The 21,752-nt window shown below is 41.3% G+C and overlaps 1 protein-coding gene across 2 annotated transcripts in view; it reads left to right on the top strand.

The window, feature by feature from the left end:
* Positions 1 to 21,752, top strand: part of bckdhb (branched chain keto acid dehydrogenase E1 subunit beta) — a 63,231-nt gene that overhangs the window by 2,864 nt on the left and 38,615 nt on the right. For both annotated transcript variants that reach the window (XM_031322794.2, XM_031322795.2), the window contains exons 2-8: positions 38 to 115; positions 1,178 to 1,246; positions 5,146 to 5,279; positions 8,008 to 8,163; positions 10,758 to 10,866; positions 17,582 to 17,679; positions 20,340 to 20,450. In XM_031322794.2, the coding sequence (XP_031178654.1) occupies positions 38 to 115; positions 1,178 to 1,246; positions 5,146 to 5,279; positions 8,008 to 8,163; positions 10,758 to 10,866; positions 17,582 to 17,679; positions 20,340 to 20,450 (755 nt within the window). The remainder of the gene's footprint in view (positions 1 to 37; positions 116 to 1,177; positions 1,247 to 5,145; positions 5,280 to 8,007; positions 8,164 to 10,757; positions 10,867 to 17,581; positions 17,680 to 20,339; positions 20,451 to 21,752) is intronic.

Raw genomic sequence — 21,752 nt, 5'->3', positions numbered from 1 at the left:
CAAGTTCTTTATTTTTTTTAATTTTAAAACCTTTTAGGGCCCACCCAGAAGATGAACTTGTTCCAGTCAGTTACAAGTGCCTTGGACAACACTCTCGCCAGTGACCCAACAGCAGGTAGGATGCTAAACCAGGAAAGGGAATTTCATAGTTCTTTAACCTCATTCATCATCATGCAGTTTTTGAAAAAACACACTGGCTTTTAAATATTTTTCATAGCCCCGCTTGTCAGAATGTAAGCCATGCAAAAATGTTGGACTACGATAAGGTTGCTTCACACTTGAAGTATGTATGTACAGGTTAGATGTACCCAACAAAACATTGCACCTTCCAAAAGATTTGACTGTCTTGCTAAAATCATCTGATCTGTCACAAGAGCATCATGTTCCAAGAACATCATGATGTAGAAATGTTCCTTGTTTGTGTGTTATTGCATTTCAATGTTTTTTTAATTTTTTTTTTTTTTAAGCCATCTTCATAAAAGGAACTTGTACTTGAATTGTAGTACAATTATAATGGAATGGAATGAATTTGATGTAGCCAGCTGTGGGATCATGTCATTTAACCTTAAGTTGGATCCTCATAGTATTGAGTCCTTAGTGTTATGATTTCCTCATAAAGGGCAGAAATGTTGCCTGACCAGTTCTCACAGAGATGTAGGTTGGTGGTGTGTGAAAAAAATAATGATAGTTTTCTGTTTCTCCCTTCTCATGATTGTTTTTTAATTTTGGATGTAATTTATTCTTGCCTTTTCTGTTCTAACGTGCTAAATGGGGTGGCAGTAGCTCAGTCAAAGTTGGGTTGGGAACCAGAGGGTCGCCGGTTCAAGTCCCCATACGGACCAAAGTATGGTGGTGGACTGGTAGCTGGAGAGCTGCCAGTTCACCTTCTAGGCACTGCCAAGGTGCTCTTGAGCAAGGCACCGAACCCCCAAACTGCTCGGGGCGCCTTTCCATGGGCAGCTCCCTCACTCTGACATCTCTCCTTTAGTGCATGTATAGATACTGAGCATGTGTGTGTAATTTAGGCCTGTGTGTAATAACATTGTAATTTCCCCTTGCGGGATTAACAAAGTATACATTATTATTATTAAAGAACAGAATCTTAAGAAAACGTGCCATTGAATCACTGATTGAATCACTGATTGAATCACTGATTGTATTGTGTGTTTATCTGCAGTCATCTTTGGGGAAGATGTTGCCTTTGGTGGAGTTTTCCGATGCACAGTGGGTCTCCGAGACAAATACGGTAAGCCGTTTCATTCCTCTTTGATTCTCCCCATTCAGAAGGCTCGAATGTTGAGTAAGGTTTAAAAGAAAACCAGTCAGCAACCGGTTCTTCCGCCTGCATTGCACGATTATGCCACTAGGTGGCAGCAGAGGACTGTGACACATCCCACCACCACCTCACGAGGTCGCATTACTGTTCACTGTTCGCCTAGAGGACCACAAGGATCTGTTTGCACTTAGTTGTCCTTTGTAGCAGGGTAGCCCTAAAAATGTGACGCAGTAAGCTGATATAGCATGTCAATGCTCACTGCTGTGAGTTTGTTTTGGAATCTACTGTTGCTTGAATTTAAAATGGTACATTAAACACTCTGTGTATGATAGTATAGCTACAGGAATACCAGGCAGACAGACATTTTTACATGTCATAGCAGCAAAAGCACACGAGTAGTAATTATTATTATTATTATTATTATTATAATAATAATATTATTAGAGGCTGCATTAGGTGCTCCCATTCCAAGCATGTCTTACTGGTACAGTTGCATGTAGAAGAGCCATGATAGTAGTTCATGTCACTAGTTAGGCCTAATAAAGGCCTATTGGCCCTCTTTGTGAGGTTCTAGTTCACGTTTTGCTTCTGAGAATTTGTCAGAGGTATTGTTAAAATAGTATTTCAGGCCCATTGAACTATTTTGCATTATCTTCAGTGTTTCTTTCGACATGCCTCAGATGTGTATTTTATATATATATATATATAAAATGCTTCATTCCGTTCATAGAATGCTCCGTATCAATTTTTTTTTTCCAAAGCTCCGTAAACCACTATCTGATCACGTGCCTCCATGAGCCAATCAGAGCTGTTCCCTGCACCGCGCAGCTTAGTTTAGATGTAGACAGTCATAGAGGACAGAGTAACGTGAGGAAAATTCCACAACAGATAGCAGTCGGTCATAAGTCGTCACGAGGTTTACCAGTTTACCAGTAAACGCAACATTTAGTCCCGTCTGTGTAGTTTTTCAGACCACAGCAGTGACCAGTGCTAGTTTGAGTCTGTTAGCTCATAGCTTTAGCTGCAGACTGTTGTACGTCCCACTGTTGGAGTCCTCTACAGTGAAATACAGTCACACTACACCGTTTAGCTGTCAGCATTTTAGTCGTGTAGCTAATGGTAGGCTACGTTAGCTGCTGTGTAACGTGTTATTAGTGTTTACTAGCGTGACATGCAGCGATGTTTCTGTTGCCTCTAACGAGCATCAGAGCGCAACGCAGACATTTAAGTGGCACCGTAATCCGTGTTGCTTTTTCATCCGGTAGATACCGGGCACCGGTGCCCTATTGGCACCGGATATTAACATGCGCTGCTAACGTGAACAGAAAATTGCGTTGTCTATATCTTTTCACGGCAAACGCGCATGTGTGGAAAGCGGTCGCACAACAGCTGAAATGGCTCCTTCATAGTATCCTTCAACAAAGAGGAATGTAGCACAATATGGATGTGAAAGCAGTTATAATTAGCCTATTTGACAATACAATTTGTTTTGGTTAAAATCAACAAATAATCGTGATAATTAATCGTGATCAATATATTGATCAAAATAATCGTGATTATCATTTTGGCCATAATCGTGCAGCCCTACATCGCGGTGCAGAAACGCCAAAGACACGTTTGAGGTCATTCCACTGATAGGCCTTTTTTCCACAGCAGACATTGTGACTTGTCATAGCAGGAAAAGCACAGGTGTTACTAATAACACTAACGATGGCTCTGTTCTACTCAAGTGTCCCAGTGAGACGTCACAGTGAGCCCGCATGCACAATACCAGGAGCTAAAGCAGTTCAGAAACTGAAGCAGCTAAACGGAATCCTGCCCTCATTCATGTTATCATTTACACCTTTGCTTTTCCCGCTGTAACATGGAAAAGGCGCATTGGGATGTAGCTGCTACTGCCACTTGCTGTGAAGTTTGAACCCACAGAGAGCACTGCATCTGCAGTTCATTACATTAGTCATTTATGTGTCTTCCTGGTAACAATCAGTGGGGATTTGCCCTTCAAAAGAAACTGGCAATTCCAGTTTGATTCTGCAGTTGACAGTCAGACATTAAACATAAATCTTTGTGGGGACCGAAAGGACCAAAGACATGGCAATAGCATTAAGCTGTTCTCTATAATAAAATAGGCCATGAGCATGCCCAAGATTGATGCTGAGTAGATGAAAAGTTAGTGGTTGTAACCAATTTCCCCTCGATTTATTTAAAAATCTACAACATATGGATCAAATAGATTTTTTTCATTCAGTAAACCTGGGTACAACCAGTTTGCAGGCTTTGTTTTCTCTCCAAATAGCATTAAGCAACCAAATGTGTCTTAATTCAGATCCTCTAAAACTAAACGTACTGAAACTGTACAACAGTTCTTTCTTGTTGGTTGTGGTTTAAAGTAGGTAGGTTTAGTATGGAAGTCATTTCAGTTCATTTTGTATAAATATCTATTTTTCTCAATAGCAAGGAGTGTTAAATCCACCCCACAGTAGCTGGCTTTGCCTTTTGTTTTCATTGACGTCAGAAGTGCTGACCTTTTTGGAGAGGGATCATTATTTTCCATCTCATCCTTGTGTACAGTGACGAGCGCAAAGCTGTTTTTATCCCTCTCACTACTGAAAGGGGTGGTGCACACCTCTGCCACCCACAGGCATTATACAGACCAGAGGTTAATGCAGGGCGGACACTATATGAAAGGCTTTTTATGAGGCGGATGCATTTTTCTCGGAGATCCAGCTCTCCTGCCGCCGGCTGCCTTCTGAAGGGCTGTTTCCCTGAAAACAACAGCACACGTTGACCCTATGCTCCGACTAGCTCTCCCTCTCACTGATGTGTGTAGCCTTTTTTCACTGGAAGCGACGTTGGTGCCAGGCAGCACTGGCGGCTATAAACGTTACCCAAACATGTCTATTTAAATATGCATTCTAGACCCGTGTGAACAACTGAGGCCCAAACGTCAATGCAACGATACTTTTCATTGTCACACACTGTGTTATTGTCACATGTCTCGATTGTATTTTTTCTCGTCATTCATTGACTTACTACTCATTGCTTTGATGACACACAGAAGCGCACATGCACACCCACACACACACACACACACACACACACACACACACACACACGCGCGTCACTTTCACATGAAGCTGCATATTTGAGGTTGGCTTCAGTCTGAACGGCAAGGCGTAAAAGCTTGAGCTCTTAATTGTCCGTTCCTCTAAGGGGTTTTGGTGCTGTGGTTGCTAATTGAACTTTGTGAGCGCAGAGCAGGGCACATGGCAGAGTTTCACTGCTGAGAAGCACATTTCCCAGCAAACCCGAAAAAGACTGGACTGGCAAATACACAAAGATGAGACCAAAAATAACACTCTTACCCCAATTTTAGAGTCCCACTCTTGTGGCTCTTTTTCAGATTATAGGGTGGAGAATGGAAGAAGAATGGAAGAAGTTTTTTTTTCTTCTGTTTTTACTCTTGTGTATGTTGTGTGTTCATCACAGGCTTGGTTTGCTACAGCCGAGGAGGCATCAGCTTGTCACTTCATTTATTTTAGGACTGCATGGCATTTGAAGACTGTCCTCATCACTCAAGTGTGAGGCATGGGCTCTGTCATCAGAAAAACCCTGCTATTCCTTAGACACCGTCTACAATTGTGGTCAGTGGTCCCAAATAAATAAATAAATAAATAAATAAAATGGGCCGTTCAGTGATTCCAGCCTGGTCAGTGGCTGCCACACCTTAAACCTCTGTGTGGACTTTTCTCTCTGAGTAGGTTGATACAACAGTTAGCTCCCTCACCCAGTAGCCACTCGTTGCCTTCCATTACTAGTACTTCAGCTTCTGAGTCTTCTCCTTCTCCTCTCTACTACTGTTTCCCCAGGTAAAGACAGAGTCTTCAACACTCCCCTTTGTGAGCAGGGGATTGTGGGATTTGGTATTGGTGCAGCTGTTGCTGGTGCCACAGCCATCGCTGAGATCCAGTTTGCTGACTACATCTATCCTGCCTTTGACCAGGTAAGGAGAGCTGCGACTAACGATTACTGCCATTATCAAGTGATTTTTTTTTTTGGTCTTTGATCAATCGTTTTACAGTCCCTCCAGAAAAATGCAATTATGCAATCGCATAATTCAATGCATAATCAGCCAAAGTCCGCATATTTATGCGGGAGCTGCATTTTTTCAAATACGCCGCACTGTCGCCGCAATAACTTGCCGATTTCCGCAGAAGATTTTTTAGCAGAAAGTTGAAAATGTTGCGTTTACTTCACACAAGAGCAGCCATTTTCCCCTGTTGCCATGGGAACGTTATGAAGTGACGTAATTATGCGACGTGAACGTCATCGAAAAGCTGCAAACCCCGCAATGAAGCCATGATGAAAACGCAGTTTTTGCAAGTTCCCGCAATTTTTGCAAGTTCCCGCAATTTCATCACATACAAATTGCATAAATGTCCCGCATATTCCATCCATATTCCATCGCATTTTTTAAGAAAATGTGCCGCATAATCAAGGATTTTTGCCCGCAACAATCACAAAAAAATTCAGCATTTTTCTGGAAGGACTGGTTTTGTCTCTAACATAAGACTAACTGTGCTTCCTGGGGTCCACATCATATAGTACCACTCACTATGCTAAGTGATGGCATCTACGTGGCCTAACTATTCCTGGAAATAACAGTGTATGGCTAGCCAAGGCATTGTCATAGGCCAAAAAAAACAGTAAAGGTAATAAAAACCCAGAAAAACGCTGTGGCAGATGTCTTTAATCGAATAGTTTAATTTGTGTGAAGTATAGTTTGAAATCACTATGCCACTTATTTCTCTGTTGCAGCAATGAAGAGTGTAAAGCTAGGTTGTATTCTTTTACTTGCCTGGTGTACCAGCACACACATTACAGGGCTGTGTGCAACTGAGAGTGCATAGCCACTAACACCCCAACCAAACAAACACATTGGAATCACTGAACCTGAAGAACATTAAGAATGATGGAAAGAGTATGGTTATGTAATATCTCTTTGGTTTGCATCAGTTTGACTCTCTCAGTACTATAAATGTGATAACTCCCTATGTATATGGAGTTTGATTTGTACAGGAGTGACGAGGCCTCCATGCACAAGATGCAAAATTCTGTATCTTCCCGAAACACTTAAAAAAGAAAGAAGGAATGGGAAAATTTTGCTATCCTGGCAGCCACAAATATTAGTGATTTTCTTTCTCTTACTTGTCTGTTTGATACAGACCTCCAAGTCAAAATGTTTATTGTTTCATATTCTACAATGTAACTTGGGGAAAATGTGTTAAACAAAAGGAGCTCTTATCCATGTCCATCTATTGAGCAGGACCATGGGCAGCGCTGCTGTTTAACCATGTATACATGCTGACACTAGTGTCATATTGTGTCTTCTCACCCTCCACGAGATGAATGCCAGTCCCCTGCGATTTAGAGCAACAGTGGACCAAATCCTCCTAACTCCTTCTGTGCTCTCGCTTAAAATGGTGCAGTCCAAACTGACCTGAGAGGGTCATAAAAGCTGAATTAACAGCCCACCTGAGTTTCAGGGAGGAAAACTTGGGACACCTTTTTGGAGGAAGCCCAGTATGAGAAACTGTAGAAAGAGGTATAAGGAACCGGACACTTTAGATGATTTTGCTCGTTAAAAATAAAATAAGGTTTTTAAAAGCTTTAAGGGGAATAGCAGAGAGAATGGCTCGGCACATGCAGTCTCCATCCAGTGTCCACTGGTGTGGTCTTTATTCATAAAACAAAGGAGAGCACTCCGTTTTCTAGGGTGCTTTTTTGCTAAATAGATCTGCAGTTGATTAACCCAGCATACACTTAAAGTGCTCATATTATGCTCACTTTCAGGTTCATAATTGTATTTAGAGGTTGTTTAGAATATGTTTAATTTTCAAAAAACACCATATTTTTGTTGTACTGCACATTGCTGCAGCTCCTCTTTTCACCCTGTGTGTTGAGCTCTCCGTTTTGGCTACAGAGTGAGACCTCTCACTTCTGTTCAGTCTTTGTTGGGAGTCACACATGCTCAGTAGCTAGGTAAGGACTACTAGCCAGTCAGAAGCAGAGTATGAGGGCGTACCCTGACAGTACCTAGGTAAGGACTACTAGCCAGTCAGAAGCAGAGTATGAGGGCGTACCCTGACAGTACCTAGGTAAGGACTACTAGCCAGTCAGAAGCAGAGTATGAGGGCGTGCCCTGACAGTAGCTAGGTATGGACTACTAGCCAGTCAGAAGCAGAGTATGAGGGCGTGTCCTGACAGTAGCTAGGTATGGACTACTAGCCAGTCAGAAGCAGAGTATGAGGGCGTGTCCTGACAGTAGCTAGGTAAGGACTACTAGCCAGTCAGAAGCAGAGTATGAGGGCATACCCTGACAGTACCTAGGTAAGGACTACTAGATAGACTACAATAGAGCTGTTTGGAGCAGTTTGTGAACAGTGTTTTCTGTTGGAGATGGTAAGTCCCTTTGGGGTGGACTTTGGGCTTTTTCACTTTGGAAACCTATAACATGCAGAAAAAGATAATAAGATAATAAAGGATAGGGGAAAAGCCAAAAAGCATAATATGAGCACTTTAAATTAAATTTTTACAACACATTGTTGTAATTGTCTTTTTAGAGACTGAAATTTGCTGCCGTTGCAACAACAACACAGCTGCTCCATAAGAATTGGTAAAATTTCAGCTATTAATGTGTGTTAACCTGAATGATATTGTTCTCTTTCCAGATAGTCAATGAAGCAGCCAAGTACCGCTACCGTTCTGGCAACTTGTTTGACTGCGGCAACCTCACCATTCGGGCTCCGTGGGGGTGTGTCGGCCACGGGTCACTTTACCACTCTCAAAGCCCTGAAGCCTTCTTCGCCCACTGCCCTGGCATCAAGGTCAGCCATGTGCTTTATTAAAAATCTTGACTTGTTTTTGTTTCCGTTTCTATATTTTCCTCTGTTTGTGCAATTTTTAAAATGTCACGTCTTGCCCCAAAACATATACAAAAGTGTTCTAGCAGAACATCATGAATAGAATTGAGTGTATAGAGTGGTGTGATTACGTTAGTGAAGCGCAGTCTACATTTTTAGTCATTAGGTATAGTCAGGCCAATACAACCATAATACTGTAGTACATCTAGAGAGAAAATACAGAACGGGAAGAAATAGGCAAGGCAAGACAGCTCTATTTGTATAGCACATTTCAGCAACAGGGCAATTCAAAGTTATTTACATAAAACATTAAAAAGCAGTTAAAAACGATTAAAAAAAAAAAAATAAAACAGGCAGGACCATATTTCTTTACCATCTCATCCACCACGGGCCCCGCAGGAACATGTGACTTTGTACTCTTGTTACCCATAACAAGAGTGGAAGTACTTCTCTTTATCTACAATATAGCCATCGCTATAAGGCTTAGTTTAATCAGGCAAACTTTGCAAATCCTAAACAGTTCCAACTGTTTTCCTTTAAATTTTATCATAAAATCTATGTCACACCCACGTTGGAGAAATTCAAGTACGATAAGTACAATACATACAAATACTTTTGAAGGTCAGTGTTTCAACAAGTAAAAACAAGTAACGAAGGTCTTCAAGCTGAAACAACAAAATCCTGGTTCCTCATGTCTCCCAGTTGAATATTAAATATTGTTTGCACATAAAGAGGACATTTCTTCAACAAAAAAGTAGCAGAAGGACTATTTCAACTGTAATGATTTTTATTCAATCCCCCTCTTAAATTTGATAAATTGTATTTGCTACTCGGCCCCAGGTGTATTACTAAATAGTTTTTTTTGTTTGTTTTTTTATTCCTCTGCAACATATCCACAAAACAATGCAGGTAAAACGAGCTAAAAAAAAGTTTTTTTTTTTTTTTCCAAAAATGGACTCAGGAACACAAAAACAGAAATGGTTTCTAGGCTTTTGCTGAGACATTTGAACGCTGCTTTTCTGAGACAGGTAGTGAAGCAGTTTTCACTACAATTTCTTGTGAGTACTGTCAACTCCAACCATTTCCTCAAAACGCCTCCAGGAAGCGTGACATGATGTTGTTAATTGCTATTAACTAAACCTTTAAAGAATATCTTGGCAACGGCCACAGCATCTCAAAATTAGCCCAATGCCTCCAGGTTCAACTTTATATACAGTAAGTCTTCTCTGGTGACTCTCTCCAGTCGTGCTTGTTTTGCTTCCATTTACAAATGGAACACAGCAGTTTCCTGCTCCAACTCAATTAAATAAAAGTACTTAATAAACTGGAGGAATTGTTGCAAGCAACTGCCTCCCCATTCAGTATGATATAACATTAACAAGCTATGATGACTTGAATAGGAATACCGATATTTAGAAGAAAAAAAAGAAACGGATCACTGGGCAATGAGTTGGTTGTGCAACATTGTAAAAAAAAAAAAATATATATATTTTATTTTTATTATTTTTTTGTGGCATTTTTAGGCCTTTATTTGACAGGACAGCTGCAGACATGAAGGGGAATGACATGCAGCAAAGGGCCGCAGGTCGGAGTCGAACCCGAGCCCACTGCGTCGAGGAGTAAACCTCTATATATGGGCGCCGGCTCTACCAACTGAGCTATCTGGGCGCCCCGGTCATATAAATTTAAGTAGCATATAAACTTGGTACTCAACGCTAAACACACCTGCAAGCTTTAGGCATATAAAAAGGCAAGAGAGAGCCTGCTACGTTGAGTTTATATGTGTGAAAAGAGAAAAGTGATTCTCTCAGACACATACAGATAGTGTTCTCTGAACGCTGATAGCATCACTGAGATGAAATGAATAGCATATGCTCAAAGTAAACAAGTTAAAATGTCAAGCTATAACATCCCTCCCTGCTTTTGTCTTTTCACTGAGCATACATACTGTATAAATACTGTATAATCATCATCGTCAAAGTGTCTCATATGCTACAGACCTGTAATGGCTGTATGGTTTACAGCTACAGTTCATCCACTGTGAGTAACCATCGCTGAGAGCAATAAACAGGTTGTCTCCCAGCAAAGGTCAGGCTGATAAATGTTCATCTTTGTGCATACTATCAGCGCTGTTAGCTCCATCTGAGAGTCAGTCCCACCACACAGTCTGACAGGCTTGATTCAGCTTTGGCCCAGTGTTGTCATGATACCCCAACTCTGATCTAAATACCATTAAGAGATTAAATATCTGACACAATTACAATGCCAGCAAGACAACAGTTGGTAGGAAGAGTTTAAAATCATTTCTGTGTCAGTCGTAGTCCACGCTGTACAATTTAAAAAGTTCTGTATCAAAGTCCTGACAATTAGGAGGACTGTGACCAGTTCGATGCTGTTACTTTCTTCCACTGGAGCCATTCTACATTGCACACAATGAAATGAGATGTTAAAATATGATAACATTTAAAATTGGATATTTTCCAAAGGTAGTAGTAGTAAAAGTGAAATTGTCTTAACATCATTACCGGGTCTAATAAAGTGCGTCATGTGTTCCTCAGGTTGTAATACCCCGTAGTCCAGTTCAGGCCAAAGGGCTGCTCCTCGCCTGCATCGCTGACCAGAACCCCTGCATATTCTTTGAGCCCAAGATCCTGTACAGAGCCGCAGGTAAGCGCTATTGTATGCGACTATAAATCTAAAGTCGACATGTAACTGAGCACTTAATTCAGCATCGTGCCTCGGTGGCCCTCGATTTGTTTGCGTAGGCGCCTTATTGAAAGCAAATGTTCTCCCTTTTTAGAGGTGTGATGCAAGACAAACAAACAATATGCCTGACTGCAAACAATGTGTGTTAGATCAGCAGGTCCACAAGCGTGAAGCAGACCGTCTTAATGGGCTGAGTGTTGAATCCTCTCTCCCTCCTCTCCCTATGTGGAGGGAACATCAGTGTTAAGGCCAGCATGGCTTTAGACAGGCTGCTGTGTAAAAAGCTGTCCACCACAATCGTAATAAACTCTTAACAGTTGTTGGCAGCTGTTGCAATACAGTGCTGCCTTTGCTACATGATGAGAATTTGATATTCACGATTAAGACCGCATTGGAGGATTGAAGATGATGTTTAAGCCCTTTATAAGAATGAAAGGCAGAACCAGAACAGATTGGTACTACCAGCCTCAAAGTAAAACCTCTTAATTTTCCCGCTTGGATGGATTCTCATGTTACAGTGCAGTCTGACATTTAAACCACTTTCCCGCACAAGATGGAATTCACCCCAATAAACGGGGCAGCCAAATGCTCTGTGGAATCTTCAGCACGGGCTCCAGACTCAGACATGTGACTGACTGTTTACATCTTGCGCACACGTGTACAAGCACATGCCCCAGTCATACCCCTCTTCCTCTAAAGCATACGCTACCCTTGAGAGCTCACCCTGCAGGCCCCCCTTGTCAGTTACTACCTACTCTCCCTTGTCACCTTCTATAAACACCCACCTCATGAGCTGCTCCGATCATCACGGAGCTTGTCTAATGTTAGAGCATGGCTCACTTAAGAACAAACCCTACACAAGTCAGGGAACTGGTCCTCAGTCCAACAGGGCAATCAATTTTTATACCCCCACCTCCATTATCATTCCCACAAGAATTACAAACATCCGAGGACATAATCACTCCCCTGGCCGCAGATGACGAGGAGTCAACTATGGTAATCTCCGTTGCCTTGACTGTTCAAATGATCGACTAGGATCAGCGCGTGCTGTGGATACAATCCCTATCAAATTGCATTGTTGAATGTGCAATCACTTTCGAACAAAACATTCATTTTAAATGACTACTTTCTATCACGTGATTTAGACTTTTTATTTGTCACGGAAACTTGGCTGCATGTTGGTGATCTAAGCCCTTTCACTGATTTCTCCCCTGGTGATTGTGACTTTTTTTTTAGTCCCAGATCCACTGGCAGGGGTGGGGGTTTAGCGACAATCTTCAAAAATTGCTATAAATGCCGTCAATTGCCAGATAAGTACACTAGTTTTGAGCTGCAAGCATTTAAGGTTGATTTGTCCTGCCCACTGATTTGTGCACTGGTGTATAGACCCCCAAAGTACAATAAGGAATTTATCAGTGAATTTGCTGAGTTTCTATCCTTGATTGTGCCCAGCTCGGATAAGATTTTAATCCTTGGTAATTTTAATGTCCATGTCTGTTGTCCATCAAAGCCTTTAGTTAGTTTTAGTACAACTTGTGGACTCATTCAATCTGACTCGGTCTGTAACTGGTCCCACTCACTGCTAGGCAATTTTCTGATGCTTTCATAGCTTGTCCTTTTGCTAGCCCTACAGAGATAACCTCCGCCTCATTGTCTACAGATGAGCTAGTTACTCGGTTTAATACCACTGTCACAGATGTTCTTGATATTGTTGCCCCTTTTAAACTGAAGCGACCCAAAGTCAAAGCCCAACCTTGGCTTAACAGTGAGACTCGTGCCCTTAGACAAAAGTGTAGAAAAGTAGAGAGGAAATGGAAAAAAGATAAACTACAAGTGTCCTGTGAGATACTGAGAGATCACCAGGTATCCTACCAACGCCTTGTCAAAGCATCTAAAGCAAAGCATTTTTCTGATATAGCTAAAAATGCACATAGCCCTAAAATGTAGTTTAGTGCAATAAATACTGCACTAAGTCATGCTATTGCACTCCCTGATGCTACGTTTGAAATCACAGAACAATTTTTGAGCTTTTTTATCAACAAGGTTGACACTATCAGATCTTGTATTTCGCCTACTGATCATGACCTTTCTAAATCAATCCTATGCCCTGCTTCTCTGAATTGTTTTGTGCCTGTGGCCCTGTCAGCATTGATGGATATTGTATCACACATGAAACCTACCTATTCATCTTCAGATATTGTCCGTTGTCGTCTTTTGAAAGAGGTATTTGATACTATTGGTCCCAGCCTCTCGTCTGTAATAAATAGCTCTCTTATGAATGGCACAGTCCCATCTAGCTTTAAACATGCTGTGGTTCAGCCTCTACTTAAAAAACCCAACCTTGACCCTAATGATTGTAACAGCTTTAGGCCTATTTCTAAATTATCATTTATGTAAAAGATTTTGGAGAAGGTTGTTCTTGCTCAGCTCTCTTCATTTGTAAGTGAAAATAATGTCTTGGACAATTTTCAGTCTGGTTTCAGAGTAAACAATAGCACAGAAACAGCACTTCTTAAAGTGCTAAATGATTTGTTGCTTTTCGGTGACGGGAGGAAATTGTGCTATTTTACAGGACCTTAGTGCTGCATTTCATAATGTTGATCATGCCATCTTGTTGGATCGCCTTCAGCATAGGGTAGGGATCCAGGCTGTTGCTATACAGTGGTTCAATTCTTATTTAAAAAATAGAACCTTTGGGGGCGGCCTCTAGCTCACCCCATGTAGGCTGAGTCCTTTGCAGCGGCCCGGGTTCAAAACCCCTCTCTTTCCCTCCCCCTTTCTTGTTTATCCACTGTCACTATTGAATAAAGGGAAAAGCCCCTATATATATATATATATATATATATATATATATATATATATATATATTTTTTTTATTTTTTTTTTTTATTTATTATTTTTTTTTTAAGATTATTTTGTGAAGAATGGGCTCCATTCTTCACAAACATAACATATTTTATCACTGTTATGCTGATGACACACAGCTGTACCTGCCTCTAAAAACAGGTGATACCAACTCTTTAAAGTCCCTTTTTCACTGCCTGAAAGACATTAAGTGCTGGATGGCTAACAACTTTCTCCAACTTAATGAGAGTAAGACGGAAGTCATGTTGTTTGGCCCCCCTAATTCAGTTGACGAACTTTTGAAAAATGTGGGGACTTTAGCCTCAAGTGTACGCCCTTATGCCAGAAGTCTAGGTTTCATCTTTGACCCAGCATTAAAATTTGACAAACAAATTAGTTCTGTTGTCAAATGTAGCTTTTTTCATCTCAGGACTATTGCTAAACTAAAATCCTTCCTCTGTCGTAAGGACTTGGAGACTGTTATTCATGCTCTTATTTTGTCTCGTATTGACTACTGCAATTCCTTGTATTCTGTGATTTGCCAATCATCTTTATCACGCCTGCAGCTTGTCCAGAAAGCGGCTGCTAGATTGTTGACTGCTACCAGAAGGAGGGATCATACTGTATCTCCCCGATATTGGCTTCTCTTCACTGGTTACCGGTCAAATATAGAATTGATTTTAAGGTAATGTTACTTGTTTTTAAGGCATTACATGGATTGGCCCCTTTTATATATTGCTGATCTCCTTATCCTCCATCCCTCCTCCAGGAACCTAAGATCGTCTAATCAGTTCCTTTTAGCTATTCCACAGTCTCGAATGAAAACAAAGGGTGATCGGGCTTCTTCGTTGTGGCCCCGAGACTCTGGAACAAACTTCCCATTCATATTAGGTCCTCCTCTACTGCCGAGATCTTTATGTCTCGTCTTAAAACACATTTTTATTCTTTGGCTTATGATTTAGTTTAGGGACATTTGTATAGAAGTCTGTTGTTTGTATGATGTTCATTGTGTCTACATTTGTATTGTCTTCCTTTGTTTTTATAACATAGTATAACTTTTTACAGCACTTTGTTCAGCTTAGGTTGGTTTTAAATGTGCTCTATAAATAAATTGACTTGACTTGACAAAGGGAGTGCCTCCAATCATCACATCTCCTTCAGTTCTTGAGTTTATTTAAATCAAAGACCAACAAAATCTATACATTTTAAGGCCTACTCACAGCAAAATGAGTTTACTCATCCTATATATTTGGTTGTAGAAGCTTTGTGACAACTACTCAGAAAAAGGAAAGCAAAAAAAAAAAAAAACTACTGTAGCTAGCAATCGTGAAATTGACTTTCCAGTCTCCTGCTGACTCTGATAGCCTGGGCTAGCTACTTTAAAAAAAAAAATGTAAACACAGAGGAAAAGGTGGAGAAGATGAGCTCAAGCTAGCAAGACCATCTCTGCGGCCATCTCATAACTAAGAGTCGATCACCAGGATAGAGAAATCAACTCCCCAGTCTCCTGCTGACTCTGCCAGGCTGTCCAGTCAGGGTTCTGAGTGTAAGCATCAGAGTAGACACGGAGGAAACGGTGATGCTATCAGCTGCAACCTTTGGCTGCGGCCCCGACAAGCGGGGACCATTTCTGCATCCATCTCCGTCTCTGCATCAGAGGGCGTGCCAAGGCGGGCGTGGAGGTGTTGAACACCGACTGTGGCTTCTCTGCAGGGCATCCTGCTAGCCAGCAGCCAGGCGTCGGACGCTGAGCTGGGCGGCATCCGTGCCTGTGTCTGTTCCCAGCGGGAAGTCGCGAACTGTGGTGGCCTTTCGCTGAGACTTGGCTGGATCCTGGAGTGCCGATGCCATTCAACCGGGTTACTCTTTTTCTGTGTGCCGATCTGACGGCCACATTCTGTTTCATGATGAATCATGCACTAGTTCAAGGATGGGATAACATTTCAATGGAATTGTACCTTGCACGATTTAATATGACAAATAAAATTAATTAATTGATTGATTGATTGTACCATTCTTGCCGTCTCATAATTGTCTGCCAATCAGTCCTCCTTTGTGGAGCAGTTTTTTGACGTGGTTCAACAGGGCAGCCAAGACCAGGTGTCTTGAGTTCTTGGCAGTGTTTTTGTTTGCATCGTTGCTCAGTTGATACGGATCTCGGTTTGTTAGCCTCTTGGGAAGTGATGAGATAGTACATCAGTAATATGCTGTATGTAAGAGAGGTCTTGCTTGCCATGTTATTGCTTGCAGCATTTCCTGAAAGAACTGATGCCAAATATAATAGATACATACTGTAGATACAATACAAGCTTGGGACAAGATATGGATCAGTCAATCAAGTCAACATGAGTGAGACATGTTTTAAGAGGATGCTGCTGTTGCTGCTGACCAGCTGCTTATGGCAACATATCACTTTATGGTTCCACCCACATTAACACATGGCCCCTTCCCTAGTTTCTGGCTAGTTTTAATAAAAAGATTATTTATGTTTTGAAAGCTGTATGACGAATCACTCATCCATCTCCATCTCACACAGGGGGTTTATTAGTACCGGTAGCGTTTCAGGAGTTATTTTGATTTCCTAAAGGGGCAGAGCGAGCCAGCTCTCGTGCCAGGTCCACATGCTTCTAATGATCTGTGCATGGATTATGAAGTCATGTTTTTAATTGTGGCAACCTCTCTTTTCTTGTGCAGAAGAGGACAAAATCCACACATTTGTCTCATCAAGGCCATACTGTTTTGTGCGGTCTGACATTCCACTTATAAAATCTGGGTTATGGTGTAATAATTCAATTTTAAAATTCTTCATTATTCCACTCTAAGGGCCTATTTTCTGTCTCGTCTGGAAGCCTAAATCAGGAGTTGCGTATGATTCACTCAAGCCTTTTATGTTGTTTTAATATAGCGAGTTGTCAGGATGGGCAATTTTTCTTTCCTTTACAGCTTCTCAAATGTTTGAAAGGATCATGGAAGTCCTTAAAGGTTTCCAGAAAGGTCTCAAACCCAGCATCTCCCCAGAGTATTATTACTCTGCCGAATTGTAAATTTGACTTAATGCGTTGCCATGTAGGAATGCTGTCAGCAGTTCGGTTCAGAGTCCACTCACACTTTAAAATCCCATGCTCTGCGTGTTTTGCAGCCAAAACCATAATGGTGAATGAGATTCAAAGATAGGTAAAATACTGCATTTAGTGATAATATGTTGTGTCTGGGCAGTATAAATATTGCTAATAAGCTGCATGTTTGAAAGATATGGCAGATTGAGTTCATGATGCATTTTTCTATTATAATGATTTCCATGACCATGCTTCAGTTTTCCAAGACATTATTAACTATTATTCAAACCATATTTTTACATGCTCTTGACTTGGGTTCAAAGATGGACTGGCCCCCCTTTTTTGGACCGATGCCCCGTTTATGTGGCCCCTTTTCTGATTGATATCCCATCCCAACAATGTTTTGTTCTTAAGAATAAACAGGGTTATGAGCTTGTTGCTGGCAAAAGATATCATTAGGTCATGCATCAGATTGTGCTGATAAATGCACTCTGTCTTTGGGGAGAGATGAGGTTCTGGAAAAAGCATGACAAAGCATTTGACATGGGCCAGATAAAATGTTGTAGGGTAGTAATTGTGTTCTTTGACGGTCTGTCATTTCACCAGTTTGTCATGAAAACCACAGAGTGCATAGTGTTCAGAATCGACCTACGTTTATTTTGCGTGTGAGCTTGCCTCTAATGTGTTTGCACTTTAAGCACTGATAGAATATTAATCCGTCATTGGATGTGTGTGTGTGTGTGTGTGTGTGTGTGTGTGTGTGTGTGTTTCCTCAGTGGAGCAGGTTCCCGTGGAGCCCTACACCATCCCACTCTCGCAGGCCGAGATCCTACAGGAAGGAAGTGATGTCACTCTGGTTGCCTGGGGGACACAGGTAGGCGTTCCTGCGCATCGCTGGCAGACTCAGTGGGTTCCATGAGCAGTTTAAAGTTGTCATCTATCTTTTGATGATTTTCCATGGCCACAGGAAAAAAGCAGTCCAGTCTCATCTCCACTTAATGATGTTTAATGCCACAGAGGCAAGCAGTGGATTAACTTTAAGTCTATCACAAGCCCCCCCCTGCTGCCCCAGTGGGGTCTCTCAGCCGGCAGTCTGTGGCTGTATCTGCCCAGACATCTCCACATCATCAAGGCTGTTCTTGGCATGCATGTCTACCGCACGCTTTCCATTGTAGCCTTTCTTTTCATCCGAGAGATATTTTTTTTTTCTGCACCTCTATCACGGTGCCTGTAACTCACCAGGAGTCATCTCTGACTTTGATTGTAGCCGGCATCTTCAATAGGCTTATCCAGGCCATAATGTACCTGGAGCACAGGAGGGGGGTCTGAGGGGTATTGAAGGAAAACGTCTCCATTAAATCCGGTATTATTGTTGAAGGGTGGAACGAGAAGAACAGGGATCCAGTGAAGTAGTGGAAAGCATGGCGTTCCTTTTTTTTTTTTTTTGAATGCCACTCTTCTTTCCCACCTCATTACTCCCCTCATCTGTCAGCCCTGTGCTGATGAGAGAGTGGAGTGAAAGGATGAGTGCCCAGTCCTCACTTGTGATCACCCAAACAGAGGACGTTTTCCCCCTGGTCTTAACAGTCCCTCTATTAATGATTTCTCCCTCAGAGAGATCCACTTTATCTGCTGGAAATAATGTAATGGCAGCACCATTCCATAATAAGTGCTTAACAGTTACTGAGATTATTTGTTAGCTTGAGGTCAGGGCCTGTATCTTTCAAACTGGCTTGACTGTTATGAAAACTCTTCTAGTTATGATAATTCAGATTGATCCCAGTGGTTGTTATTGTGAAGTAATGAGTGACTGCCAGTAAACATGGACTCAGTACACAAATGATGAATTAATGGGAATCACATGTTTTGAGTTTTAAATAGCTATTTTCAACTTTCTGTTTATTAGGCAATGATCTCCGAGAGGCTGTGCATTCCTCAGCAGCAAATACTTAAACACATAAAAAACAATGCTTTATCATTATTCTCTTTTTTACCTCCTGTGTACCAGCAGAGCATTTAAAAAGTAGGTAATGCGAATGTTAAGTTACAAAATACTTGTTTGAACAGTGTGTTTTGATATTATCATACATTGTTACATTTAAAGATACATGTGTAATATACAGTACATCGTAGGGCTGTGAAACTTCTTATGAGTTACACATTGCGGGAAGAAAGGAATACGCATTTGTTTTGTCAAACTACCAAATTCAAAGCAAACTCGTATTGCAGTTTATGATGCAATTACAATACTTGTATCTCAATATGTTTTGAGAGAAATTTTGCAGCATTTCTGCATGTCGTTGATGCATTTACATGATTCAAGATTTGTTTGTTTTGGGGCATTTTGAATCATTTCTGCTTGAGTTCTGATAAGTATTGCAGCATCTGAAAGTAACGTGAGCATGTACAATGCCAGGCACTTTTTTAGTGTATGCCTTAGGGCTGGGACGATATGCTTTTGTCCGGATGTGATTCTTTCACCATACATGGTCGCCGATTCACTTTGTATCGTGATTTTCATTTATTGCGATTCGAGAGGTATTGCGATTCAATTTTATTTATAGTATCAAATCATAACAAGAGTTATCTCGAGACAATTTACAGATAGTCGGTCTAGACCACACTCTATAATTACAAAGCCCCAACAATTACAGTAATTCCCTCAAGAGCAAGCATTAGCAGTAGCTATTGCGACAGTGGCGAGGAAAAACTCCCTTTCAGAAAGAAACCTTGGCTCTTAGACTCTTGGTAGGTGGTGTCTGACGGTGCTGGTTGGGGATGTGATGAACAGTGACTACAATGGTAGTCGTAGTAGTTCATGTCATAGTAGGGCACAGCACGGCGTTACGGGGTGTAATGTGGCACAGCAGAGCATGGGTGGACGCAGCAGGACGTAGCAGGACGCAGCCGGACACTGCAGGGAATCGCAGAGCGTAACAGGGTGTAGCAGGTCCATAGCGACAGCTGCACCCAAGACCCAGGTCTTGGTGCCACCCTAATCCAAGGTGATATTCTGGGTGAAGAATTCGATAGTATTGAGTATTGAGTTTCGCAAATTTTTTTTTTCCTTCTTTAACAAAAACAAAAGTTGAAAAATACACATTTCTAAAAAACTAATTGTTTTCTAAGAAGAATGCACATCACGTGTCAGTCAGTCAGACATTTATTTCATTTTAAGAAGAAGTACATAACATGGATTTTTTTTTTTAGCATTTTCTGCTTTCGCGTAGTCGCTGTCAGCGGTACCTTATAAGCAGAAAATATTTAGGGGAGTCATTGGTAAAAAAAAATTTAGATTCTAGGGAAAAGAATCGATTTTAAAAATTGTTGCAAAAAGAATGACGTTACACATGATTTTCGATATTTTTTTTTTTTTCCCACCCTTAGTACGCCTACTAGAATTGAAAGACACATAATGCACAACAGATGTAGGACAGGAGTTTATGTTGTAGCAGGAGTGATATCCTAGCCAAACTAAACTGCATTAGCTCAATAGATTTAAAGGCTTTGCTCCTCTTTTCTTTTTCCATTTAGATCCATGTGATGAGGGAGGTGGCCAATATGGCTCAAGAGAAGCTGGGAGTGTCCTGTGAGCTCATCGATCTACAGACCATCCTGCCCTGGGACACCGAAACTGTTTGTAAGGTAACAGAAACACACATGCAATCCCCAACACGGCAGTCTTGAGAAAAATGCATCTCAAAACTGGGAACAGCATCAAGTAAAGAAAGAGTCTCACACTCTCTTGTCTGCTGAGAAACTATTTCATTTATTTTTGTGGCATTTCTTTGTGGTGCATATTGATCAATATTCTAAAACAAATATGCTTGTATCATAGTCTGTTTATATCTCTGTTTTCATCTTTGGTCACAGACTGTGTAGCCATGTTCTGCACCCCCAAGTGACTACACTTCAATAGATCATTTAGATCATCATTTGGCATGAATAATGTTGCCAATGAACAGTTGTTAATTGGAATTACTGTAGATGTGTTTATTGTGGTGCAGAGGCAATGTTCCTCTGAACTGTTTGCTTCTCTTTGGTGCTTGATAAACAGGATTTTTTCCCTAGCTGGTAAGGCTTGACTCCTAGTTTATGTTGCCGCAGCTTTATTCAAGCTATGGCAATCACCAAACCAAAACAGTTTATTTGGGAAGGCTTTGAGATGCTTTCCAGTGGGTATTCCATCTTCATTTATTTTGAAATGAGGCAAGGAGCACAACACAAGACAGTTTAGGGAATAGTGGCATCTTTCATGGTCACCACTGGCGAGTGTCAGTAGACAAAACTTGCATGAGAGACTCTGATGTTTTGAAAATTACCCTTGGATATGAAAACCGAGGTGTGTCTCATGGCAGACCTCAAGGAGCTTCACAGTGTATAAACGTCCTCTCCACTCTCTCAGGACACTGCTTTTCCAATGGCTCTTGAATTTGGCATACTGTCCTGTGTCCTCTTGTGTCAACACGGCTTCTTTTTGCAGCTTAATCACCGGATACATTTTGATTTGGCATATTTATTGTCCAATTTTCATGCTCCTCTGGTGGAACATACAACTTTGTCAGTGAGCACCACGCTGCTCCTGCTGCCAAGCAAATCTTATAACCAACAGTTAAAGCACAGGATGAAATTGTGGTAGGAGGGTAGTAATTTAACAGGGAGTCCATTGGAACTGAGGGCAGAGACTGTAGTATTGTGCTGCCGCTGAAGGACTTTCAACTTGAAGTGAGCAGTAGTCAGTTACAGACTGTTTGCTCAAAGAGGGGACTTCTCAAGTAAATGTGGTATTTTTTTAAAGTAGCTCCCCATTAAAACCGCTGCCATGAAATTGAATAGAGTGTTTATGTGCTGCTCAGTGGGCCTAATGCCAGGCCTGCCACCTCGGGCTCGTCAACAACATCTCTTCTTGTCATTTCCTCCAACTAAATGCTCTCTCGAATGTCTGTC

This window comes from Sander lucioperca, chromosome 10 (genome assembly GCF_008315115.2).
Source record: "Sander lucioperca isolate FBNREF2018 chromosome 10, SLUC_FBN_1.2, whole genome shotgun sequence".
In the NCBI taxonomy this organism is placed as follows: domain Eukaryota; kingdom Metazoa; phylum Chordata; class Actinopteri; order Perciformes; family Percidae; genus Sander; species Sander lucioperca.
The sequence above is the reverse complement of the archived record's forward strand: the minus strand, read 5'-3'. Positions and strand labels throughout refer to the sequence as shown.